The 27,864-nt window shown below is 39.7% G+C and overlaps 1 protein-coding gene across 1 annotated transcript in view; it reads right to left on the bottom strand.

The window, feature by feature from the left end:
• wb (wing blister) overlaps positions 1 to 27,864 on the bottom strand; it is a 682,542-nt gene that overhangs the window by 93,787 nt on the left and 560,891 nt on the right. The window contains exon 28 of the mRNA XM_068227209.1: positions 8,094 to 8,247. Within this exon, the coding sequence (XP_068083310.1) occupies positions 8,094 to 8,247 (154 nt within the window). The remainder of the gene's footprint in view (positions 1 to 8,093; positions 8,248 to 27,864) is intronic.

Genomic DNA, 27,864 nt, shown 5'->3' with positions numbered 1-27,864 from the left:
GAAGATATTTGAGGTGCACAACTTAGCTGAATCACCCTGTATAACTTCAATGATAAACGTATACACACATGAATTTAAAAAGTATGTAACCAACGGGGCCAGTGGGGGAGTAAGTAGTTCATTTTGGCATTGTTTAGTTTGGTTCATTTTTCTTTGCAGTTCCCATTTCATTTTAGTTTATTTTCTTTTTTAGACTCCTCTTTTATGTCTGGTGGGATATCACTTTCACAGTTTATCAATATCAAGTTCTCTTTAATCCGTGTTACGTTAAGATTTCTCTCCGTTGTTCCCTATCACTTTATGAGAGGTACATTGGACCCCATCGATATGACTTGTTTACCGCCCCATATCTTACAAGTTTGTACAACAATGACAGCTGCTCAAGGTGACACTGTATTTCTTATCAAGATATCAGCAGAATATTTAAGCTTTTAGTATATTTCTCATTGTTTTACACGTGTCTTGTGACAGCGTTGTCTCTTACAGCGGGTTTCCCTCATTGGTTGGCCGGTAGGCGCGCCCAGGTTATCTGCCTTCCGTCGACTCATCACGGCCTGCTCTGTGCCTAGCGACAAGGACAGCACTTCACTCACTTTATCCGTGCATGACATGAGATAACAATTATAATTAAGAAAATAAGCTCGTACCTAGTGACAGGAGATGTTGGAAATGTTCTCCTCCTGCATCCACACATTTCTGGCATCGTCTTAGAAAACTCCGATTCACAGGTGTAAGTTTATCTTCTGTAATGGAGGCTATTGCTCTCCGGATATGTTCTTTCAGTTCGTCCAAGATGTGAGGGTTTCTTGCATACACTTTATTTCTTAAGCTCTCCCATAAATAAAAGTCACAAACAGTTAAATGTAGGGACTGTGATGGCCATATGTCCGCACTAATAACACGGTCTTCAAAAATCATGATCACGTGGATGCAGTTCATTTACTACAGTTACCTCATATGGTAACTTGTTTCAATTTTAACATTTTCGCAGCTTGCCATGCTGAACTCTTTGAAACCCCAGCTTCTGGTCCAAGTCGTCTTAGGGATTTTGTAGGCATATGATCTAATATTTCTGTGACTTCATTTACTCTATCCTCGACAAGTATAACTTCGCTTCTTATCGAATAAAGAACCAGTTCCTCTCAATTTGTTTACAAGTTTCTGCACGGTCTCTCTTTGTGGAGGGCGTGCACCTGGAAATTGTGTTATAAATAGCCTAATGACATCCCTGCAAGACTCTGTTTTCACATAATTATCATACATAAATATCCTTTCCTCTTCTGTGTTCACATGTGGAGGCATTATGAGAATTATACCCCGAAGTAACGCTTCACAACTCGAGAACAGTTGGAGCGACAGATCAACACTTAAATACACGTTCTAAACACGGACCTGAACTGCGAAGTGCGGACATTCCCGTGCTGTCGCTGCGTTGTGTAATGGGAAGTGATGAGTCAATGGGAGGCAGATAAGCTGGATGCGCGTGCCGGCCAATCGATGAGAGAAACTCAATGTACAGTGGCATCTTTGTTCATACATATTTATCGAGTGCACATAAGACATGGATTTTTGACAAATCCATTTCAATTTTCAATTTTAATGCAACACTGTGCATGTTTTTAATTCATATTTGTATGTTATTTTATCATTGAAGTTACATGTAACTGAAGATGACCCAAAAGAGGGATGAAACATGTCCTACATTTTAACATGACCAAGAGTTGTGTCCAGCTCCAGGATGGAAGGTCAGGTTGGTTTGAGGAGTCCAGCAAGGAAATTGCCTTTCACCACTCCTCTTCATAATCATAATGGATAAAGTTTTAAAAGCTGTTAAAAGACAGGATCCAACAACTAACGCCCTGGTTGTTTGCTGATGATGTAATGGTATGGGGTGAGATGGAAACAAAAGTACAAGCTAGACTAGATCTTTGCAATGAAGGTTTTACAACCTTAGGTCTTAAAATCAGCAAAATCAAGACAGTTGGCTTGGTGATGAGTAGAAACTCTCCAACTGTCAATCTAAAAATTGGAGATGAGGAGATGGATATTGTAGACAACTTTCAGTATTCAAGTAGTGTTCTGTCCTCAGACAACACCATACATAAGGAGATTAGCAACAGAATACAGAAAGCTTCCAAATTCTATCGCAATGTATGTCAAATATTTTGGATGAAAAATTTCCATTAGTTTCCAAGATCAGCTTGTACAAAATATACATGGTACCTATACTGATGTATGGTCTGGAAGCATCAACACTTACAGGATCAACAAAACGTTGTCTTCAGGCAACAGAAATGAAGTTCCTCCATTTCTGTTTATGAAAAAAAAAAAAAAAAAAATGGATAAAATAAGAAATGTGGATATCCGACAGCAGTTTGGATTGGAAAGAAGCCTGCTGGAGAGCCTAGAACTGAAGAAATGGTCACATGAAAAGAATGGCTCCCCACAGGATTCCTCAAGCATACTTGACTGCAGTGTTCCTGGGAAGAGACCAAGAGGAAGACGGAGAGGGAGAAGCAGATTTTTGAGGACCTTGAAATTAGAATGTAAACTGGCGTCGCATATATGAACAAAATCTGTGGATGGACAGGTGAAACTGGAGGAGGCTCGTACAGAAACGCACCCGGTTCTCTGAAGCAAAGAAATGATGATGATGATGATGATGATGATGATGATGATGTTATCCTTGGTGATATATCATGATTTGTATTAAAAGGTGGAGCTAATACATCTCTTAAAAGAGACTAGTCAATGTCAATAAGGGATTCATTATGAAGTTTATTATATGCAGTGTTTCGTTCTACACGAACATCCTCAGATTCCGTCAAATCACTTTGTTTTCTTTTCCAGTTTGTTATAGTAATTCCATAAATTTGTATTTTGTGTTTGACAGACTATAAAACTGTACTTCAAGAACATGGGTACAGTAAGTTGACACAAAAAAAAAAGAATGGTTTCCATCTTTTAAGCACTGCTGACAGCTGCAATACTTTCAGTACCTTTTGTCTCTGATAATCTTTTGTTACAACGTTGTAGAGTTTTTGAGACAATGGGAAGGAAAAGACCAGGACTGGAAAGAAGCAACTGTGGCCTTAATTAAGATAGGGATTTGAAAATGGGACACCATGGAAAACCATCTTGATGGTTGCTGATGTAGGGTTTCAGACTAACTATCTCCTGAATACAAGCCACATGGCCCATATCGTGCAGCCAGCTTGCTCGGTCGTTTTGTTAAGACGGTACGGTACAAGGTCTTGACTTCTTTTCCTGGTGATTTGTGATTGCACACAGTTGAACATCAGCCACATTCTTACAGTTCAAAAGGTATCACACCTTCTGCCAGTCCAGACATCACTGGGAAGGAATGACAACAACGAGAACTTGGAACAGGCCAAACAAAATTACGAGGCTGTGTTGAACATTCAGGTCACAAACATTTGAGACAAAGGTGGTACCATATATAAAATCTACCAGCCAATTGCCATGTACAAACACAATAAAGGAAAACTCACATCATCAGAACAGGAAACAAACATAAAGTTCAATTTACCATCAAAGAGTGATGGATGACTAGACAACCTCTTTGTACCTTTATCCACATCTGGTTACGTTGTCCACCATTTCTGCTCACATTGACTAGGTTTTGCAAATTCAAATGATTTTGTCCTTTGAGTTTTGTAAAATATCACTTACTGGACCAATTTTAGCTATTGCAGCATGACAGTCAGTGCTGAGTACTGTTCATTTGTTACTCAATGATGGATTATTATATTTGCAAACATATACCAGTTGGTATTCACAAAGTCATTTGTTTCACATGGGGAAAGATGTAGAAAAATGTAGCTATTTAGTTGAAGGCCTTGTTTTACTGTTCGAAGATAAATACTGCCAGGGTGTTCAGACACATGAGAAAGAAACATGCAGAAAAGAAGGCATGTTCATATTCAGACAGCCTTCTTTGAAGCCTGCCCATGTGCAGTCACTTGGTAACATGACCTTTTCTCCAGTACCTCTAAGAGATTAGTAACTTGTAGACACATTTAGGGGATTTAGGCTCCTCACCAGCATGTCTGGTGCTTACCCAAATAGTTTAATGCTTTAATAACGCTCTTCCCCAGCACCTACTCTTAACAAAATTAAAACTGTTATTGTGGACTGTTTTATGCTCTATAATTCGTGTGCATGTAGTTTCTGGATATCTTTAATGGTTTTAAACAGTAAGTTGTTTCACAAAAAACATTAACCATCACTTCCTTTCGTCACAGTTCAAACCTTCTTCGGGAGATCCTATACATACATTTTCAACCTGCTGTTTTGGTGCCCCAATAGATTTATTGGGACCCTACTTGTCCCCTTTTGTCAGGCCAATTTATTCTCTATGCAGTATTATATGCAATCAAACCTGTGTTTTTTAAGGTAATTTTTCATATCCATCACCATTAAAAGTGGTCTAAAAAACAACAAATAATGGACAAGAGCATTCATTGCACTGGCCGTGCGTCACCTGGTAATCTGAGCATCGGTTGCTTGGATGGCCAAGACCCATGAGGGATATAGCACCATGAGGTTATCACTGCTGAGAGGAAATACTGTCAATGGGCATTGTGTGCCATGAGAATCTACAAACATGGTAATTCTCTCAGAATTGAGAATTATGTGATAAAAGAAGAGAAGATCCAACATGCTGAATAGCAAGTTTGTATTTACTGCTGGACTGGTACATTGCAAGAAAGGTAGTGACAGACAACTACATCATCATGGCATTCACAGTCAAAATGGTGGTGAAGTGGTATGAAGAGGCTAGAAATCTTGTTTTGGGTATTATCAAACAATTTTCTGGAACTACTGGAAACCCTTCTTCAACAGAATTCCTGAAGCCGCAGGTAGAAATTGCTAACTGGCAAGGAAATGATAACAGCATTATGGGGATGTTTACAGATAACACTACTTGAAATTTTTTGTCTTATTTCTGAGACTTCTGAGGCTGGATCGAATCACCAAAGACAACAGAAGAAAAATCATAGCTTGTAAAGTGAAACATCTACTTTTCATCTAACATACTGTATGTGGAACTACCATATTATACACAAAATATGAGTCGTCCAGTTTCAAAACCCATTATGTGCAGACAAACAAATTTTTCAGGAAGCGCAAAAAACTGTCATTTGTTATGCATCAAAGATAGGAGGTTGAAATTTCGTAATTAAACAGTAAGCATTCATCTTTGTCATACCGCAAAATCTCCACAAAATACAACTTATAAAACCCATCTTATTTCCAAAAAACATTTGAACATAACGAGTTCTGCAGCAGTTTTGTGGAGATAAAAGGTATGTGCAGAAGTATGTGGAATAGACTATGCAGGTTTATGGTGAACATGTTTTGTTAGCTACGTCTGAAAGTATTACACTATGAAAATAGCACGAATGGAATAATTTTTAGGTTAGGATATAATGTTTGGTAATCTAATCCTGGCTCTTTGATTTTATGATTACATCAAGAAATTATCATTCATTCAAAACGTTTTATAAGTTCTTTAACATTTTGTACAGTTATATGAACAATCCGTTATTGTCCTCAACAAAATCTCCCACATCAGTGCCATAGTTTGGTATTTCACTGTTTAAAGTTTGCCACTGGTCAAACAGTGTCTTGTAGAATGTGAGGTCATCATTACTAATCCACTCTTTCCCATAATGTTTGGTCAGCAATGTGCTCAGGTCGTTGAGCTTATCCTTCTTTAGAGGAAACCCTTCCTCCACTGATCCTGGCACAATAGCAGAAAAGGGTTTCCCATGCTTCGATATGCTTTTCTTTTTACCACAATTGCTGTTGTAGTTTACTTCACCTCTTATCACACAGTTGCCTGATTTTGTTCGTGTAAGTGTGATCCTCTTACAGGGTTCTGGGACATAACGAGCTTCGGTGCATAACACACGCTGCAGCAGTTCCAGTTATTTGTCGTCTTTAAACATATGGATTAAATGGACTTTGCTCATGTATTATATTACTGGATTGTGTATTTTGATGAGCTGCATACAACGGCGGTGATAACTCACTTTGAGAAAAAATGGACAAAAAGGGTTCTGCAACTGGACGACTCATATCTTTTTTCTAAAAAATGAATAAAATAAATAATTAATATTACCAATCAATGCTGATATTTCAGATCATATTATATTGCATCACCGAACAGTTTCAAGAAACCCACCAGGATTGATTCACTCAGTAAACAACTTCAAGCTACAGCAGAAATGGAATAAAGAATGGTCCACCAAAGCACCTCCACAATGGCAACGAGTCAAACAGGCCCCGTTATTTAGCTACCCCATCAGTTATGGGTCCTATTAAACCGGATATGAACTAATCATGGATGCTGTGCTGCTTTGGCATATAAATGGGGTTGGAAAGCGTTAGCTGCCTGCGACTGCGGGAATGACAGTCAGCCAATCTACCACATCACCTTTGAATGTCTTATCAGGTGTTACCTAGGCGAGAGACAAGATTTTATTGATGTGACACCTGGACTGTAATGTATTAGGGCTGCTGGAAAGTGTCCATCATGAACTTGTTTTTCTTTTCTTTGTTTTTCCTCCACTGTTTTGTGTTTTATGTAAGTGCTCCGCTAAATAATAAGTAAATAGATAAGTAAGCCTATGATGTTTCTAATTACATTATTTTTGTAAATGTGCAACTGAAGGCAGGTTGGGGTTGCAAATCTCTAAGCATTCATAAGCACCCTGTTTTGAGCTTCACAGTCACATTACTTTAGACAAGTTTATTAATAATACTAGCTACTCGCTCCTGAGTCACCTTCACTATCATAAAATTGGAAGCTGGTGTTGAGAAACCAGTTCCTAATTAGTTTCAAGATACGAGCAAAACTACAACTTACTTGCACATATTGAAGAAAGTCGCACGCTACTGCACAGACTTACCGAGACTGGTGTGACGTCGTAACTGTTGTAACCAAGGTTGAGATTTACTAAACACAACTTCTTTATTGCTTCAAATGCAAAATACACTATTTACACAAATAAAACTGAAATTTAACTTGAAGCAAAATGAATTAGGAATCTTGAGAAAGAGTCTATCTTTTGTACACTATATACAAGTTTGCAGTATTTACATCCACTACTATCTCGAAAAGATAGTCCTTGTGATATGAAAAGTCGATAGTCGAAAACTATCAGAAGTACTGACATAAATGTTTTGGAAAGTCCTTCCTTGCTGAGTTCATAAAAGCAAGTTCAATGTTGGAAGAATTCTTACTTAGCGAAACTAAGGGAGCTTGCATTAATTACGGAAATATAACGGTATGTAATAGTATGACTGGATATGGGCAGCGGAATAGGCAAGAGGAGCGGTGACCAGAGGTGAGACCTCGTACTGCCAGAAATTCAGTCCACCTGGCCGAAGCACATTTTCAAGAGGAGTAGCCTCCGTGCTCGACGTAGGGTGTATTCTGGAGCTGGACACCGGGGCAAGTGGGCATCTGGACAGGCTGGGAGTTCCTCTTTATAGTACACACACGACGGTCCAGGCACGCGCACTGAGGGCTGCGCGTCGAGGCTAGAAGAATGACACCTGGCGCGCGTGTAGCTGGCTGGCGGAGCGAGAAGGGAGCGCCGGACATACAACAGTAACCTGTGTGCAGTCAAAGACTTCCTAGTGCAGAAAACCCTGTTATTGAAGAACTGGGATTGATGAGGAGAGAGCCTATCTATTTGAAGATGAGGTGATTGTCCTCGTCTCCTACTTCTGTTGCTCCCTCTATCCACACTGACCTGCCATTGTGTTCGTCCTATAATACGTGTTCCTCTCTTATTCCCCTCTCCTCTTATTTATGACTAAACTGAATAACTAACTCACTGAATACAGCGCCTGCACACGTCTCTCACGTAGTGTTCAGCTCGAGGAGAAGCTGCACACTAGTAACTTTTTTTAAACGATGGAAATACAACAACAGCTGAGGGTTTCATTGGGACGGGGTGGGGAATGATGCTCAGAGCAGCTGTAAACATTAAGGCTGAGGTCGCTTCAGATACAAGCAGCCTGCAGTAGATGGATTGACACTACATTTTACAACTCACCTGAGTGTTGTAACGGCGTTGTTCTTGTCAGCCTGCAGGATCATATTAGTGTTCTGGATGGTCCTCAGCAGCTGCTGGGCCTCCTTGACAGCAGCATCGACACTAATAGCACCAGATTCATCTCGACCGTACCTCGTGAGAGCCTCCACGATACCTGAAATGACACCTGTAGTATTTAACAATACCCTAACTCATATGGCAGTTCCCACGATCCCTACAACAATACATCTAGTGACTTAATGATGGACCTGGACCAACATTAAAAAGTGAGGTTTCCTTTGCATGTTGACCCTCTGTGAATGTGGAAATAAACCAACCATGGCTCACCTCCTCAACTGCAGCTCATGCATGCTTCAGTGCACTATAGAAGACCTCGGGAAGACTACACCAACAGCTGAGATCATGCTAACTATGGGTTCATTTTGATCTAACTGTTAGCTTCTTCAGCCTGTCAAAACTATATCAGGATAAAATTAAATTTAACAAATACCTCAAAAAGATACAATTTAATTAAAAATAGAATGGCACATTTCTTTCTTGAAAGAACATCATCAGTTTCTATCAAATCACACATTTTATTTGTATTTTTAAATTTTCTTTATAAATTGAAAAATATTATTAAAAAGTGCAAAACCTGTGTCCTCTCTTCTAATAATTGTTGAAATGTTGTAACTTACTTTAATGAATTACTCCTCATTTGGTTCTTCTCTCCTCACTCAGCCACCTAGCAGTGCGATGTGGTGGTCACTAGTGTCGCATCAGCTGGCTTGCTTACCAGTAACTTTCTGTTATGTCATGGTCTGGGGATGTCATTGGCCATCGCAGAACTGTAATTATACTCTAGTATTATTAATATTATTATATTTTAAATTGTTTTTGAAATATTTAGGGGATTTTCAATGAGCACTAGTGAATTAATACATTAATGTATTAATTGAGTTTGAATTGTACTTTATTGCTACGTGATTTAATTAAGTAGAGTGAAGAGTGGGTAATATTTTAGGTGTGTGTGTGATCATTGAGGTTGTCCTGGTTGGCTTTTTCCCTTGATGTGTGTTTCTAATGCGTCCTTTATATTTAATGATTTGGTATTATTTTCCATGTGTAATATTTTAAGATCTGTGCTGATGTCTGTAAAGAGATAAGTGTTGTATTATATGTGTGCAGAAGGCTGACAGCCTGTTGTGTCTAATTGCAATTTTGTATTGCTTTTTACCTTACAAAATGTGATTTCCACACTACACTTCACAGACATCACCATAAATCTTTAAATATTACATATAGAAAATAACAAATAAATGTAAAGGAGCCAATAAAAACACACATCATGAAAAAAACCCAACCAGACTAACCTCAACAACCACACATATCTAAAACTTGCTTAATTAAATAAGACGCAATAAAGCACAATAATCCAAACTCCATTAAATTATATATAGTAATTAATTCACTAATGGTCATTAAACATCTCCTATACATTTCAAAAAACATTTAAAATACAATAATATTAATAATAATGGACTACAATTACAGTTATGCAGAAGCCAATGACATAACAATAAACCTCAGTGATCACACACCAAAATGATTAGCCAATCTTCACTATAATAAATTGGAATCACATATCAGAAAAGATCAACCATTCAAACTCTATTAAATATCTCCCAAATTATTCCAAAATAATTTAAAATATGATGATGATAATGATAAAAGACTGACTATAATTACAATTCCACAAGGCAAATGATGTAACAGAAAGTTACTGTTAAACAAGCCAGCTGGCACAACATTGCACTCCCAGGTGGACCAGTGAAGAGAGAAGAACCACTTTAAAGTAAATTACAACAATTTAGTAATTATAAGAAGGGTGGATGTAGGTATTAACATAAATGGTGTTACACTTCCTAATAATATTGATATGAAATTGTTCCATGCTCTGCCCGAGTACTTCTTTGAATGTATTACCTGTTAATTATGTGTGAAGTGAATTTTTGTGGATTTCTTTATTGTGATCTTGATTGATATTTTTACAAAGTATTTTGTAATTTTAGAGTTATTGTCATATGTTTAACCTAAAGCTTCAGTTTAGATTAATTTGTTTTGCATGGAACTTTGTCCTTGTGGCAGTCCAGGTTGTCGGGGAAGTAGCTGACCCTTTCAAATAAATATAAAAATGTAACTGAATTGTATTCCCACATTCACTGTAGGTATGATGTAAACAGCCATTGGGACTGTCAGCAATCAGCCTAGTGAACCTGAAAACTGCGCATTACAATGGAGACTGAACTTGGACTTAAACAGAATCCATACTGTCACAACTCATCTCAGCAGGCCCAAAGCATATGGAACTGACACTAATATTGGTCATGATATGGGCATAAGCCCAAAAGCCCATATCATATCTATGAGTACGGGCTGTGAAAGCATCAATGTTAACACTAATATTGGTCGTTTTCAAATAATTTCTATATGCCACTACCTCCCAACCCCCCCAACCAGTGATGTCTTACCGTCCATTGTACCGAGCTCGATAGCTGCAGTCGCTTAAGTGTGGCTAGTATCCAGTATTCGGAAGATAGTGGGTTCGAGCCCCACTGTCGGCAGCCCTGAAAGATGGTTTTCCGTGGTTTCACATTTTCACACCAGACAAATGCTAGGGCTGTACCTTAAATAAGTCCACGGCCACTTCCTTCCCACTTCCAGCACTTTCCTGTCCCATCGCCGCCATAAGACATCTGTGTCGGTGCGACATAAAAACAACTAGCAAAGAAAAAAAAAAAAAACCTTCCATTGTATTTCTCTCAGTTTTAAGTCATATATGAACCAAGTTTAAAGAAATTGCTCTTTAACTGCATGCAACCTGCTAAGTACAGAATGTATTGCAACCTAGGGCAAGCATTCATTTGCAACTATTTGAAATATGATTTTTATATGTCACTCCCTCCCAACCTTATGCTTGTCTTACGCTCACAGTGTTATTTTTGCTGATGGTACATCACATATGTACAAATATGGTTGAGAGCTATGTGGAACATGATTTGATTTTTTTTTAGGATTAATAAAAGTGGACTGAACTTGGACCAATGCCTGATGATTCACCGCCAGGTAATTCTGGAGAGAATAAAAAGAAATGAACCAGGCAAGTTGGCCGTGCAGTTAGGGGAGCGCAGATGTGAGCTTGCTTCCGGGAGATAGTGGGTTTGAATCCCACTGTCGGCAGCCCTGAAGATGGCTTTCCGTGGTTTCCCATTTTCACATCAGGCAAATGCTGGGGCTGTACCTTAAATAAGGCCACGGCCGCTTCCTAGGCCGTTCCTGTCCCATCGTCACCACAAGACCTATCTGTGTCGGTGCGAGACGTAAAGCAAAAAAAAAAAAAAAAAGAAATGAAGCAAATCTGTCCAGTAGAACAGCCAGATGAAATGGAAATAGCTCTTTTCAGTATTTTTTAAAATATATAAAATATATAAATTAAGACAATCATGATGATGAACACAATAATAATAATAATAATAATAATAATAATAATAATAATAATAATAATAATAATAATAACAACAATAATAATAATAACAATAATAATAATAATAACAATAACAATTGTACCGGGCGGTACACCTCCGCGCCGCTAATTCAAACATTGCGCCAGTTGAAACTCCTCTACTTGAGGAAGCCTGAACTTTAACAACCATGTTAATTCTAAAGTTTCTCAGAAGATGTCGCTATTGTAAATTTTGAAGAGTTCTGAACTGTGTCTTTTTCGATTTATATTTGTTTTCTCTGTAGTGAGAAGTGTGAACATTCTCTTCTAGATGGCACTACTGAAGAACTACAATTGTGCACCCTGGTGCGAAGCGAAGGAACTGTTTTTTGAGAAATTTTGTGTTCATAAGTTTGTTCTATGTTAAATTTCTTTCAGTCATTTTTTGGGTTGGCAGTATAACCCTTCTCTTTCCGCTTGTTTTGAATTTAGCCAATCCCGAATTTCTCTAATTAATTTTTGACCAATAACGTATGTCTTCTCCGATTTGGATATGTTGCTTGATCCTAGCCAATAAAATTGAGGGGGGTGTGGGTTCTCATTCTTGAAAGGTCTCGAATGTTCCACGAGGGTATTTAAAATGCTGATTTTCTGGTCTCCGGGCCACTTCAGTAACATCTTTCCTTGTGTGATTATGTAGCAGGGGGCGGGAAGCACCTCTTCCTTCGGGCAACAGTTCTTCCATAAGGTAATGGCCTTTTAATAACTTCATTTCTTGCTAGCTCAGCAGTTTAACCCTCGGGGCAGGTTCGAAACTTTTATCATGTAACCTTCCTTTAAAATGTAAAAGACACTTGGTATAAATTCCGTCTCTTTAACTACAAATCGGGATAGAGAGTGCCTAACCCTCTCGAGCTCCCTCTCATATTGTTTTTGAGGTGACTACGTTTTCATAACCGTTTTTCTTCGCTTCATAATGTAATAAGTTTTCCTATCGTGTCACCTCCGTAGTATGGGATTAGCCCTTGCACATGCGGCCTAGTGCCAAGTAGGTTTTAAAAAGGTGTATTAGGAGTGCAAGTTACGCCTCCATTCAACTCAGAATTTTGGGCCATGTAATTGACCTGTTTCTTTACTTAATAGGCCTCAGTATATTGGGTATTATTACCCCTGTTCTTGTGTGCCTGGAGGGCAGATTGAAGGTGGAGTTTGGTGTGGCCTTTGAATAGGCTTGAACTTTGAGAGCGGGTTGCTCTTTCTTAAATTTGGTTTCTGTGTGCCTCGAGCAGGCTTAACTGGGTAATTGGGAGCCAGTGCTCCTTGGTATGATTGGGGGTTTCTGCCCCTTTGTTGAACCTTATACATAAGTAAAGTTGGGCTCATTGTTCAAGGATTGTGTGTCTGGGGGCTCGAAGCCCAAATCCATTAACAAATTGCAATTGTACATTCTTAATTTGTTGAAAAGAAAATATAACCTTTGTTAAATTTTAAATTAACTTTAATTTCGTAAGTTGAGACCTATTCATCCCAGCACCTTCTTTCACCTCTAACTACCACGGATAACTCCGTAACAAGTGGTAGCAGAGCGTGGTTGAATGGGTCTCAATTTAGCCCCTTTTGACAGCTGACCATTGTTTTTGATTCAAACTCTAACAATTTTCTCAGTTGCCGGAATTTTTTTATTTTTTTTTCAAAAAATTTCTGTCATCATGTCCGGCCCTCGCGAGGTTCTCCATCCTTTCTACTTGCATAAAGAGGAATTAATTTATGAATTATCTTTCAGAAACATTCAATCTGGAGGCATGGTTGCAGTCGATTCCAATAAGCTAAAGGATTCCCTTGATTTGCCGATTACCGTCCCAACTTTGGGAGAGAAAGAGATTGACGACGCTCTCTCCATGATCAATGATAATACTACTGAGCTAGCATCTGTAGTTAGTTTTTCTGAAGTAAGTGATCCATCTCCTAATCAACTCAAAAGAGTACAGGCCAGGTTGTACCACTTTTATAACAGGGTATGCGATCTTTTGTCTCTGAAGTTATATGACCTTCAGGGTAAGGAAGCTAGTGCCCTCGCCGAAAACTTGTCCCAAATGTCTAGTAAAGTTAGTCAGTTGTTATCTGGACCTAAAGTCGACCAGCCTATGGTAGTAAATATTGTAAGTGGGGAGGATTCCTCTAAAGAGGAAGGAAGTAGTACTGCGGCGGCTACCCAACGAACATCTGCCCCATTAGAAACGGTGTCCGATCATCGCACGTCCATTCCACCCTGTGTGTTAAATAGGGCACCTTCGGAATCTGCTTCTCCGCCACTTAGGCCCCTTTCTACTATGTCACCTGGTTTCAGCAGTTTACCCCATCCATTAGCTATGTTACTTAGAGGTATTTCCAAGTTTTCCGTTAACTCCACTACTGATGTTATTGCTTTCTAAAGGTTTTTAGTTGAATTCCAAGATCATGCCCTTGTTTTTTCTCTGTCTCCGTGTCAAACCCTTCAGATAATTTACCCTTATTCCATTGGTGTCCTCTCAGACAAAATAGTTAGGGCAATTGTGGAACAGTCATCCATAGAAGACTTCCATGCCCATCTGTTGGCAAATTTTATCCCCGCCCGAGCTAGGTCATCGCTCATTCAAAAGTACTACTACCGAGTACAACGGTTGGATGAAAATTTAGCAGACTTCATCCAAGACATTAAGTTTTACACTAGGGTATTTGCCCTTCATTTTCCTGAAGATCAAATTGTTCAGGCCATAGTGCAAGGTATTTCTCCATCATACCGCTCATACTTGTGTTTTGCGTCGCGTCCGCAAACGTTTGCCGAGTTAGAGGATATTACTGTCTCAGCCGAAGGAGTTAGATACGCCGATACACTGCGTGTCGCGAAAGAACCCCCTCCATCCTCTAATAGTTTTCGGCCTCCTCCTCGCCGAACCGTCACTGCCCGTAAATGTTATGCTTGCGGGTTACCTGACCATCTTCGCAATAAGTGCCCACTGATCAAATCTAGTAGGACTAATAATGGAGCAGGTTCATCCTGTTACGGTGTAACGCAATTTACCCTACCCTGTGAACCTATTTTGAACTGGCAATATCGCCGTAGAAAATCTTAATCTTTCTATATGTCTAAGCGGATGATTTCCCTCGTACTACTACGTGCTTTGGTGATACTCATCGAACTTATTTATGATTCTTATTGTGGACTGATGGCAACGTCTTTGGATTATCGCATTTCTGAATTGTACGGACTTTCTTTTCTCTTCTAATAAGTGCTGCAATCTTCCGCCAGACACCCACAATGAGTTTCCCCTCCCTAACCGCTCTTCTACCTATCAGAGCGCGGCTACTTCCTGATGAAGCAAACCTCGCCATTTTGACCCGGGTCAGTACGCTTTGGGAAGTCATGGCATGCGGATGTGTTAATTGGATTGTTAAGATGTTGGCGTCATGTTGGAGTATAGACCCCGGCTAAGGGTCTTGAGATGTGGGTTTTAAACCCTAATTACTTTGTTTCCTGCATCGTCCTATTATGATACCTTTCAACTAATTCTGACCAGGGAAAACCGAACTTATCAGGATGCATCTGTAAGTATGTGAGGAACTAGCTCATCATGTCTGAGCGTCAGCTTCACCCAAGTAAGTGGCTTCATCATTTGGCAAGTTATATCCTGTGATTATGAAACTGCAAGGAAATTCGTGTGATTTGTGTCTTGAAAATTAACTCTTTCAAGGTGGAATTTCGTGAAAATAATTATTTTGGAAATTACTAAGCGAACGGACGTGGTGGTTAATTCTAATAATATATCAAAATTATTGGCATGTAAAGACTACGAAAATAAGGAAATCCTTTTTAAATTAACTATCATTTTCACCCGTTAATGAACTCATTGATCATGTAAATTCAAAATGTGTCGGGCACTTAGTGCCCTTTATACTGCGTGAGGTTCCGCAGAAGCATATAATTCTGGTTTCCTTGGTTTAAAAAAAAAAAAAAAAACCTTGCTTCTATTTTTCTGGTATTTTAAACTTTTGTGTTTCCTGATTTTATTTTTGTTTCTTGCCTTTGTTGTGGCTTGTACCATGTTTGGTTTGCGGGCGTATGTTTTCATTGCTATGGTAACGATTTGCCTTTGGGGCATGATGGTGATTGTTGCCTATGGGTTTTGCGTGTTAATTGTGGAGCCTGAGTTTACTTAAGTATTTTCGATTTTTGTGGAAGATTTCTTGGTTCCTCACTTGATCTCTTACGGTCTTCTTCCTTTTCCCCCGTTTAACTGTGTGTGTTTTCCGTTCGTTAATCTTATTTGACCCCTCGTAGTTTGTTAATTGGGCTAGAGTTCCATGCTCCTGAGAAGCCTCCTCTTATTAAGAAAGTTCAATGAAACTCGTTAATTGAGTGGCTTTCCCTAGGTTTAATACGTTAATTTGAATTTAATTTTAGTAAGTCTAACAAACGGTCCCGTTTAAACCTTCTGTAAACAATTTAAGTTTTAATTCGAATCATTTTCTGTTATTATGGTAATGTTATCAAAGTGTACTATTTCTGGTAATGGATTTAGTGTCTTTAATTAGTACAATTTTCTGTTTTTAAGTTAATGATTTCCATCAGTATCATTTTCTGAAAAGGACTACGTTTTTCAGTTTCATCCGTGTATTTTCTATTATTCACTAATTGTTTTGAACTACTTAAAATACTTTTATTCCCTCAGATAGGACGATGTTCTTTTGGTTTCATGTTAAGTTTTCATTCTTTAATTAAAAGTTTATTTCATTGAAACCAGTGTCTCCTTTATTATCTGTGGGGTTCAGCGCCGAAACAAGGAATTTTTATCCATTTCCTCTGGGAGTTTTATTTGGGCCTTCCTGGGTAAGTAACTGTTGGATGTAATTTTCCTATCCTTGTGACTGATTTCCTTGATTTGTTTAATAAACATTGTTTATTTAACACCGGTTTATAGGTAGTACCGACCGGTGCATGTTTGCTAACCGTTAGTGTAGTGTCTTACTGCGCTGGTGGCTTAGTAAAGTGGTAGCAGAAAGCTCTGGTTGTCTTTTTTTTCTTGAGGGCGCTGCTAACCATTGTCCTCCTTTCCCCTTTTTTTTTTTCCCCCTGGGTTATTGTACTTGTGATGGCGTTGAAGCGCTGGATTATGAAGGATGACTGTGTATGGTAATTATATGCATAATTGTGAAAAGAAATGCATTCATCTTGTTTAAAGGTATTACCTTTTGTTTCATGTGATTATCTTCATGGAGTTCTGTGTTTTTCGCCTTCGTGGTGTTTTGGTGTTTCGGGTCATGTGTACAGTTGGTAGCTCTCCTCTACCAGCTGTTTGGTTCCGGTGTAGCTGCTTCCTCGTTTCCTGCTTCTCAGGTGACCTGTATCTTTTCCTCTCTTGTTTCTTCATAAATTGGTGAGTACGGGATTATTGATTTAATTTGGAATTTGGTGTATTATTGTAAACCTTGAAACTGTTGCTAGTATTTATATTTGGACACAAATCGATTGAGCTTGGGCTTTGAGCATGCTACGGTTTGCAGTGTGCTCTCCGTGATTCGTGTGACATATCTGTTTTGATATTTTAAAAACAACGTGTGTGTTCTCTATACTACTTCGGTGTGCATTAATTGTAATTTCTACTTGGTAAGCTCGTGTGATTTTATTCTCCGTGTGAAGTGCAATTGGGGTTTGGTTTAAAGTATGATGTGATAGTTCGTGATTTGGGAACGCTTTATTATATTATTTGTCCTAGCATTGTGTCTTGATTCCCAGATTTAGTGTGGTGATTATAATTAGTGTTGTTCTCTGGCCTGTGTATTTGTCAAGGTGTGTACCAACATTTTATATGAGAAACTACTGTTTCTTAGTGTGTTCTGCTGTACTAGTACTGGCGTGTGAACGGAAATTTTACTTAACCTAAATTTAGGCCTAAGCATCGTGTGTCATTCATTTGTGCCACTGGTATTGTACCATCATATATTGGAAATTATCTTCTCCTAGCATCGTTATTACCTGGTGCCACGTATTTTAATTGTTTCTGGTGTAGTGTGATTTCCCTGGCGGTCGTGTTTTCCGTGCCCTTTGTGCATATTTATGTATAAAATCGACCTTGGCCTTGCTCGTATGGTTTTCATGCTAGCTCTGATTTTTCTAAATTAAGTGAAACCTAACCGGTGGTGAATTATTTATGCTGGTTTTGGATTTAATACGCTCTATTGTGTATCAGTAACCTTGGCCTGGCAACCTTATTTAACCATTATTGTTTTACGTTTTCATGCAGTGTCTTGTGGCCAGTTACGTCATTTACTGGTGTGATAGCTTGGCAAGCCTGTAATGCCTGTATTAACCTGTGTAGCATCTGTTTTGATTATTTATGGCCTGTTGATGTGATGGCTCTGCTTTTGTTGCGTGTTTGCTGATCTGTGCTAGCTGTGAGGTTGGGGTTTGCAAAATTGCATGAATGAAGTATTTCATTTTTACCCTGTCTCACGGTTGGTATGGATTGGCGAACTGCTGGGCAGAGGTTTGAGTCATTCACCCACCTCGTCCTTAATATTATGTGTTATGGGGAAAGCATTGGTTACGGTTTGATACGGTTAACTTGTGAACCTTTTACCTGCGATGTATGTGATAATGTGCTGTTGGAAACTACCTTTGGCCTAATTGAGATCGTTCTTATGCTCGCCTTGCTTCCTTTGAAAATTTATTGAGATCTACTGTTGAAAATTGTTTGGTAACCTTTCTGGGCTACTTGAGGTTCGGTCATGCTTTCTAGTAGTGTCATCTTAACTTGATTTTGAAATTATATCTCCTGTATAATTTTTTTCTGGAGTTCTGGGGGCTGTCGTTGGTGATGTGTTCGTGTGCCTGCTGGGCGATTGCTGGCCTATGCTGATTGTGGGACTGGTGTTCGCCTATGGCGTGAATATGTACTATTCTTACCCTGTCTCGCTGTTGGTGTGGGGTGGTGAGTTGGTCGGGGCTCACTCGAGTTATTTCACCAAGGATTCTGTTTGTGTGGGGTTATTGTGTATGCATTCGTTATGGTTGAATTCTGTCAGGCCGTAACTGTGTGGATGCCTTGTTGACCATGTGTCTGGACCTATTCAGGTCTTTACTAGTTCATCCGTGCTGGTTATTGGTTGCTGGTAGTCTTCTATTTCTAACGGATACCGTGCTCTCCTATTAATTTAACCTGTTCCCTTGTTGTAGTGTGGTCGGTTAGTGTGTGGCTTTCCTCAAGTTTCTGGCTCATACATTTTGGTCTTGCTTTAGTTAACTTATGATTTCTGAAAAAGGTTGTCCTGTTAACCTCCTTGCGGTTAGGTCTGGTTCATGTGTGGATATTCTTAGGTGGCTAGTAGTTTCTTGTATGGTTTGTGGTACTCTGTCATGGTCATTGTGTTAATGGAATTCCTATGTTGTGAAAATTTATAACCTATTTGTATTTAATTGCATTCCATTTTGAGTTGTGGATTCCATCGGCCTCCCTACCATTTCTACTGTGTTGGATTGCTGTTGAGCTAATGTGATCTGTAGCCTGAGGATGGAAAAGCCTCTTAACCTAATAGGATTGGGTGCAGATCGGTGTTGGGTGATGATATTGGTACCAAGTATTTGTTGTTTGGGGTTTATATTTCGGGGTGGGCATGATAGTTTCGCAGCATGTCGTTGAGGGTTCTAAGTGTCCCTTTTTCCCTATTGGGTCTGGCGCATGCATGTTGGAGCTAGTCATGGTTATTTTATGGGTTCTGTGTTGAGTTGTTGGCTCATTATGACATGTCAGGTATGGACTGGTTGTTGGTCTTGTTATTGTACCTTGTGTCTTCGTAGATTTGGAAATACCCTTCGGTGTGGATCTATTGCTCTGATGGAATGATTTTAAATTGTGTTATGTAACTTGTTGGTTGTGTGTGTCCTGGTTTCTTCGCTTTTGGCCTCAGTGCATTACCTATTGACCTGACGTTATCTTGTGTTCTTTTGGTACTTCTTGTTAAAGCTCAGTTAATGTTCACCTGTCACTCTTTGACATCTTTTCTCTTCAGTGGATCTAATTTGTCTTTTGACAAGGTTGTTTGGTCATCTTGCCGTTCTATGGGATTATTAATCTGGTATGGGACGGATCGTTAGTTCCTGGGCGGTACCGAAGTCGCCCAACTGTTAGATTATGGAGTCTACGTGTTGAGTTCCTTTATTCTTCATTATCAATGAGCATTTGCTAACGTCCTGCCATCTTTTCTGCCATGTATATTTTATTTTTCCTTGTTTCCTGGTTGTATGGAAGGGTACCTGCTTAGCGGTAATGCGGCAGTATGAATCTGCGGATGTCATATATTATTAGTCCGGCTAGCTCCGAGGTCTTGTAGAAGACAACCGGTAGATTAGGTTGCGTAGGTCATTGCTCTAATTTCCTGATGGTCACTTGGTTTGAGGTGGATTTCATCGCCTTTTCTTACTTAATCAGGTGTCCTGTGTGAAAGCATGTTGTTGTGAATTCTATGAAGTTTGAGGTTTGGTGACTTCGGATTGGTTTTCCCTACTGAATTTCTTTCATCCATTTTCTATTCCGTTATTCCTATGGTGTTATCGAAGCAACCATTATGTATTTAATATTATCCATCCCAAAATTAATCTTGGCTTGGTATTGTTGTCGCTTGTTCGGTTGTTGATGACAAACATTTAGCGCACCTCACCATCTTATTGAATCAGAAGTCTCCTTCCGTACTGCCAACGTTATCTTGTCTCGAAGACTTTTCCTCTAACCCTAGGATATTTTCATTTTCCTAAACTTGCCGTAGGTGTGTGATATTCTTGAGTTGAAGTTCTGTTTCCTCTCAGTTCTCTTATTCAATCAGGTAATGTGTTGTGATTGGGAATGTTGAACCAGTAATGGGTGCAAATTTTCTTGATGTCTGTAATAATGTCTTAAGAAATTTTAAAATGCATTAATTGCTCACCGAGCGGTAGTATTGAGGTGGTTTTGTTCTAATAATTTGAAATTAAGTGTACCTTCGGAATGTCCGCTCCTGTAATGTGTTATGGTTAGGAATTTAGTACCTCTGAAAATACCGGGGCTTATTTTATGTTCACTGTGATGTGGTTGGTCGTGACCTGGTTTGGTAAGTACATGCGATATATGCCTTAACTTAGTGTATTACCTAGTTAAGTCTTCTGTAAGGTACTGTTATTTAACTTGAGGTTGTGGATTTTTAATATATTGTGGTGATGTTAACGGGTAATGGACTTCCGTTATGTGGAGAATCTGAACCTGATTATTACATTGCTCATTGAAATTGGTGTCAAAGTTTCTATTTTCTAAATCTTGGATGTGTGCACGTATTTTAAGTGTTGTTCATTCTGTATGGTGGTATTTGTCGAATTGCTCATGTTTGTGCGGTTTACTCATGTACTGCTCTGTCGGCAAACCGATACTCTTAAGTGGTATGCTCTGGCCCTGACTCAGTCGATTGTAGTTGAGATTTTAAATTTAATTGACAGTTGGATCTTAGTATCCGTCGGAACGTAGTCACCAATTTAGCCCATCTTTCCTCTGTTTTCCTTCTTTGCTCTTTTGCGGTTATGGTAAATTTTAATTATGTTAATGAAACAAGAGGCTGCATTTCTTGATAATCTAGAGAACATTTATTTCCTAACCTGTAATAAAGTACTTAATCTTAATATTCTTTAAACGGGTGAATTGTAATGTGTAACAGGCTTTACTAGAAGCGCACTGCCTAAAGAGTGTAAATTCAGCTAAACCTAGCTGTTTTAAACGTTAGGTAAATGGAACCCTGTTTGAGAGAAGCGTGATGTCTTTACTAAACTCTTACCACCACAAACTTGAACTGAAGTGAGGATTGTGATATTAATATGACTCAAGGTCAGTGTGTTATTGTTATGCATACAAGAAGTCGTCATTTGTGGTCTCTATCTAATGTAGACTTGATTTGAAAATTAGCTTACTTCTTGACCACTAAATTGAACTGGAAGCTATATCAGTGAATACACTAAGCTTCGGGGGGAGAGGGCTGTTACGGTGTAACGCAATTTACCCTACCCTGTGAACCTATTTTGAACTGGCAATATCGCCGTAGAAAATCTTAATCTTTCTATATGTCTAAGCGGATGATTTCCCTCGTACTACTACGTGCTTTGGTGATACTCATCGAACTTATTTATGATTCTTATTGTGGACTGATGGCAACGTCTTTGGATTATCGCATTTCTGAATTGTACGGACTTTCTTTTCTCTTCTAATAAGTGCTGCAATCTTCCGCCAGACACCCACAATGAGTTTCCCCTCCCTAACCGCTCTTCTACCTATCAGAGCGCGGCTACTTCCTGATGAAGCAAACCTCGCCATTTTGACCCGGGTCAGTACGCTTTGGGAAGTCATGGCATGCGGATGTGTTAATTGGATTGTTAAGATGTTGGCGTCATGTTGGAGTATAGACCCCGGCTAAGGGTCTTGAGATGTGGGTTTTAAACCCTAATTACTTTGTTTCCTGCATCGTCCTATTATGATACCTTTCAACTAATTCTGACCAGGGAAAACCGAACTTATCAGGATGCATCTGTAAGTATGTGAGGAACTAGCTCATCATGTCTGAGCGTCAGCTTCACCCAAGTAAGTGGCTTCATCATTTGGCAAGTTATATCCTGTGATTATGAAACTGCAAGGAAATTCGTGTGATTTGTGTCTTGAAAATTAACTCTTTCAAGGTGGAATTTCGTGAAAATAATTATTTTGGAAATTACTAAGCGAACGGACGTGGTGGTTAATTCTAATAATATATCAAAATTATTGGCATGTAAAGACTACGAAAATAAGGAAATCCTTTTTAAATTAACTATCATTTTCACCCGTTAATGAACTCATTGATCATGTAAATTCAAAATGTGTCGGGCACTTAGTGCCCTTTATACTGCGTGAGGTTCCGCAAAAGCATATAATTCTGGTTTCCTTGGTTTAAAAAAAAAAAAAAAACCTTGCTTCTATTTTTCTGGTATTTTAAACTTTTGTGTTTCCTGATTTTATTTTTGTTTCTTGCCTTTGTTGTGGCTTGTACCATGTTTGGTTTGCGGGCGTATGTTTTCGTTGCTATGGTAACGATTTGCCTTTGGGGCATGATGGTGATTGTTGCCTATGGGTTTTGCGTGTTAATTGTGGAGCCTGAGTTTACTTAAGTATTTTCGATTTTTGTGGAAGATTTCTTGGTTCCTCACTTGATCTCTTACGGTCTTCTTCCTTTTCCCCCGTTTAACTGTGTGTGTTTTCCGTTCGTTAATCTTATTTGACCCCTCGTAGTTTGTTAATTGGGCTAGAGTTCCATGCTCCTGCGAAGCCTCCTCTTATTAAGAAAGTTCAATGAAACTCGTTAATTGAGTGGCTTTCCCTAGGTTTAATACGTTAGTTTTAATTTAATTTTAGTAAGTCTAACAAACGGTCCCGTTTAAACCTTCTGTAAACAATTTAAGTTTTAATTCGAATCATTTTCTGTTATTATGGTAATGTTATCAAAGTGTACTATTTCTGGTAATGGATTTAGTGTCTTTAATTAGTACAATTTTGTGTTTTTAAGTTAATGATTTCCATCAGTATCATTTTCTGAAAAGGACTACGTTTTTCAGTTTCATCCGTGTATTTTCTATTATTCACTAATTGTTTTGAACTACTTAAAATACTTTTATTCCCTCAGATAGGACGATGTTCTTTTGGTTTCATGTTAAGTTTTCATTCTTTAATTAAAAGTTTATTTCATTGAAACCAGTGTCTCCTTTATTATCTGTGGGGTTCAGCGCCGAAACAAGGAATTTTTATCCATTTCCTCTGGGAGTTTTATTTGGGCCTTCCTGGGTAAGTAACTGTTGGATGTAATTTTCCTATCCTTGTGACTGATTTCCTTGATTTGTTTAATAAACATTGTTTATTTAACACCGGTTTATAGGTAGTACCGACCGGTGCATGTTTGCTAACCGTTAGTGTAGTGTCTTACTGCGCTGGTGGCTTAATCCCAAGGCTGCTTTAAACGCGGCGCGTTCTCCCATATTGCCAAGAACTGCCCTAATGCTAACAGCACCCCCTCCTGCTCAACTTCTGGTGCAACTTCCACCAAGGCCAATAATAATATGTGACTAGGGGCTTCGGCTGAGTCGGCGAACCCTTCTCCTCGAGGCTCAGCCCCAAGTAATCATGCCGAAATTTCAGGGAAAAAATCTGTCTTCAAATTTATCTTTTGAAGGTCCCAAAGAATGTCTTAGGATTGCGGCGGATACTCCCGCACCTGTTCCTTTTTTCAAAATTGAATTAAATAATGAACCGGTAACAGCTTTATTAGATTCAGGCAGTGTGTGTTCTACTATTTCGGCTGAATGGCACTCCAAATTGAAAACTGCTTGTAAACTTCCTGACTATTGCTCATCTTCAGTTCAATATGTTTCGGCTAATTCTTCTCCATTAGAAATTTTAGGTTTATTATATGCCAAAATTCAGATTTCTAAATTTACTTGGAAAGTTAAATTGTTTGTGGCAAAGCACTTATCTTGCCCCATTATATTGGGAGCCGACTTCATGTCCCATACTGGGCTAGTGCTTGATCTTCAAAGTAAGTTGTGCACATTCAAATTTGCTTCTAATTGTAAAATCCCCTTATTGAAATGTAATTCTGTGTCATGTTCATCTATTTTGCCTACCCAGGATGAGATGTTGTTAGATCTTAGACATCTACCTGAGGAGCAGGCTGATAGTATTCGTAAGCTGTGTCAGTCGTTTCCAGAGGTGTTCTTGGATACTCTTGTGTTACTGACCTTATTGAATACAAGATTGAGGTTACGGATTCGATTCCTGTCCGTTTTCCACCTTATAGGCTATCTCCACCTAAAATGAAGGCGCTGAAAGAAATCATTGATCAGATGCTGAAGGACGGTATTATTCGGCCCTCTAAGTCGGCGTATTCTTTGCCTATTTTTCTAATCTTGAAACCCCAAGGTGGCTTCAGGCCTGTGATTGATTATAGGGCTCTCAATCGGAAGGTGGTGTTACAATCCGTGCCCCTTCCAGACCTTCACTCTTGTTTTTCTTGGTTTTGTAAAGCTAAGTTCTTCACCATATTAGACCTTAATCAGGCTTATAACCAGATACCGTTAGCAGAGGAATCCAGGCACCTGACAGCGTTTGCCATGGATTGGAATTTGTATGAATACAACCGTGTGCCTTTCGGATTCTCCACGGGAGCAGCTGTACTCACTAGACTGCTAGACAGGGTCTTCTCCGACATCAAGTTTGAGTACTTGTACCACTATCTTGATGATGTTGTCGTATTTTCGGAGACCTTCGAAGAACACCTAGATCATCTGCGAGAAGTCCTCAATCGCCTCCGTAAGGCTGGGTTAACTGTGAAGTTGTCCAAGGTTGCCTTCGCTAAGCCCTCCATGTCATTCCTAGGGCATATTGTGTCGCCCGATGGTGTTGCAGTCGATCACTCTAGAACACAGGCCATCCGTGACTTCAAGCCTCCCAAGGACATCGAAGGTATTGCTAGGTTCATTGGTATGGTGAATTTCTTCAGGAAATTTATTCCAAATTTCGCCAATAGAGCGGCGCCCTTGAACTTACTTCGTAGGAAAGGCATCAAATTTGAGTGGGGACCTTCTCAACAAGCCGCTTTTGAAGATCTAAAATTAGCTCTGTGTAACGCCCATGTACTGGCCATGCCCGATTTCTACAAGAAATTCATCGTCCAAACCGACGCGGCGGCGGCGGCGGTAGCTGCAGTCCTTCTTCAAGAGACTGAACTAGGGAGGCGACCCATCGCCTATGCATCTAGGACTCTATTGGCTCAAGAAGCCAAATATTCCATCTATGAGCTCGAAGGTTTGGTAGTCTTATTTGCTTTAATAAAGTTCCGCCTCTATCTGGAACATGTCAAATTTGACTTGGAGACCGATAACCAAGTTTTTTTTTCTTTTTTCTTTGCTAGTTGCTTTACGTCGCACCAACACAGATAGGTCTTATGGCGATGATAACCAAGCCTTAAGTTGGGTCTTAGGTAGGCCGCGTCGTACTGGTCGTATAGCCCGGTGGGCCATCCGAATTTCGGCCTTCCAATTTGATGTTAGGCATATCAGAGGTTCTGAAAACGTGGTTGCTGACGGACTAAGCCGCATGTTTTCTAATGATGTAGAGACCCCGAATCTGGATGATGGTTCTTCACCTCCCGAGTCCATACTGTCTGAGGTTAATGCCATTCTGACTGATGTTCCCATGTTGTTTAGGGATATTGAAAAATATCAGCGTGAAAATCCAGTGCTGGCTCCCATTATGGAAACCCTTTCTTCTGGGGAACATGTCGTCCCTTATGTATTGAGGAATGGTGTTTTATGTTGCCCGTCGAGGCATGATAAAAAAATGAAAGTTGTAGTTCCAGCTGTTCTTGTACCAATGATCTTCAAGTATTATCATGAGACCCCATTAGGGGGGCATTTAGGCATCTTTAAAACCCGTGAAAAGATTCGTGAAATGTTCATCTGGAAGGGTATGGACGGAGAAATTCGTGAACTGATAAAATCTTGTAAATCATGTTGGCTTAGTAAACCCACCATGTCCACTAAACAAGGGCTTTTGTCTTCTCATCAAGCGTCGCGCCCCATGGAACGTCTCTACATCGATTACGTAGGACCCTTCCCCCAGTCAAAGGGGAATGCCAACAAGTTCATCCTTGTATGTGTAGATGGTTTTACTAGATTTTCTTGGTTATTCCTGACTAAGCTGGCTACCGCTCAGTCCACCATTACTTGTTTAAATTCCATTTTTGCTTCTTTTGGTCCGTGTCAATATATTGTGTCTGATAATGCTAAAGCTTTCACATCCAATCTCTTTCGTAAATTCTGTTTTGACCTGTCCATATCGCATGTAACAACATCTGCTTACTATCCTCAACCATCTCTAGTGGAACGGGTCAACCGTAATCTAAGATCGGCCCTTATTGCCTATCATCACGACGATCATTCTAGGTGGGACACATCCCAGCATTGGTTAGCTTTTGCTTTGAATACGGCGGTTCATGAATCTCATAAGTTTACTCCAGCTTCCTTGATGTTCAAGTTTGTACCCAACACGCCACTCTCTAACCTTTGGTCTCTTAGTGATATTCTACCTGAGACAATAGATCCAGATAATATTAAAGATCTTTGGAAGAAGGCTAAAGCCAATCTTAAAGTGTCTCATGAAAAGGTTAGGGAAAGATATGATCATGGACGGAGACCCACCAATTTGAAGGCAGGTGACCAGGTGATGGTCAAGAATTTTGTTCCCGCGTGCAAGCTTGCCCCCAGATTTCATGGGCCGTGCATAATTGTAGATTTTCTTACGCCAGTCACGTTGTTATTAAGCAATCCAGCCACCGAGAGGATATTTACGGTTCACCTGTCCCAGGTGAAACCTGTGTAATTTCCGCACTAACTTAGCTCGTTTTTATTTTTTTTGTTACATTTTGAAAGAAATCTGAAGGTTATATTTTTGGTTTCATTTTGAGGCCTTCTGCCCTTGGAATTATGTTCTTTGTTTCCTAATGTTCATTGTACAACCTCCCGACCAGTTAAACTGCTATCCTGTCCTTGCCATGGCCATTACCACGCTCCCGTCTCCTGCTCAACCACACCAGTGGCTAATTAAAATGAAATAAATATTTCCATGCCGCTGGCCCCTCAGCTCCACCACAAGTACTGAACCCGAAAATCATTATGGTCCAACAAATTCTGCCGCCGAGATCTTAATGTTTCAGTGCCCCCGCAGCCGCGCGGCGCCGTGCCGCTACTGGAGTAGAGCACGGGCCCGATCTACTTCAGTAAGGTCAACCAGTGTACGGCGAGCCGGAGCCCTCCTCCCGGCCAAGGCTGATGTGCGGCGCACCACCTGCAACTTGCCCGCGGCCTGTAAACGTTCGCCGTGTGTGCGGTGTGCTTCAGCACCACTACCCCTCTCATGGTGCGGGAGAGCGGTATCTCAGGGTACTTGAGGGGTCCGAGCGGCCTCCTCTGGACACAAGCAGCAGCGGCTGGTCTGGCCGTCAAACTTAATCGACATTTAAAGTATTTATTCTGCTACATGGACATTCCATTTCTACAATTACTACATTTCTGGATTCAACTGCTACGTTTGGTGGACTTAGGAAAAGTTTTGTTTCCTTTCAAGAATTAAAAGTTTTTCCTTCTGAATTCAACTACCACAAGCATAAAGACATTACATCAAAAGTTACTACAAAGAATTTGAAACTGGATACAACCAATTT

This window comes from Anabrus simplex, chromosome 4 (genome assembly GCF_040414725.1).
Source record: "Anabrus simplex isolate iqAnaSimp1 chromosome 4, ASM4041472v1, whole genome shotgun sequence".
In the NCBI taxonomy this organism is placed as follows: Eukaryota; Metazoa; Arthropoda; class Insecta; order Orthoptera; family Tettigoniidae; genus Anabrus; species Anabrus simplex.
Note: the sequence above shows the minus strand (reverse complement) of the source record. Positions and strands in the feature narration are given on the sequence as shown.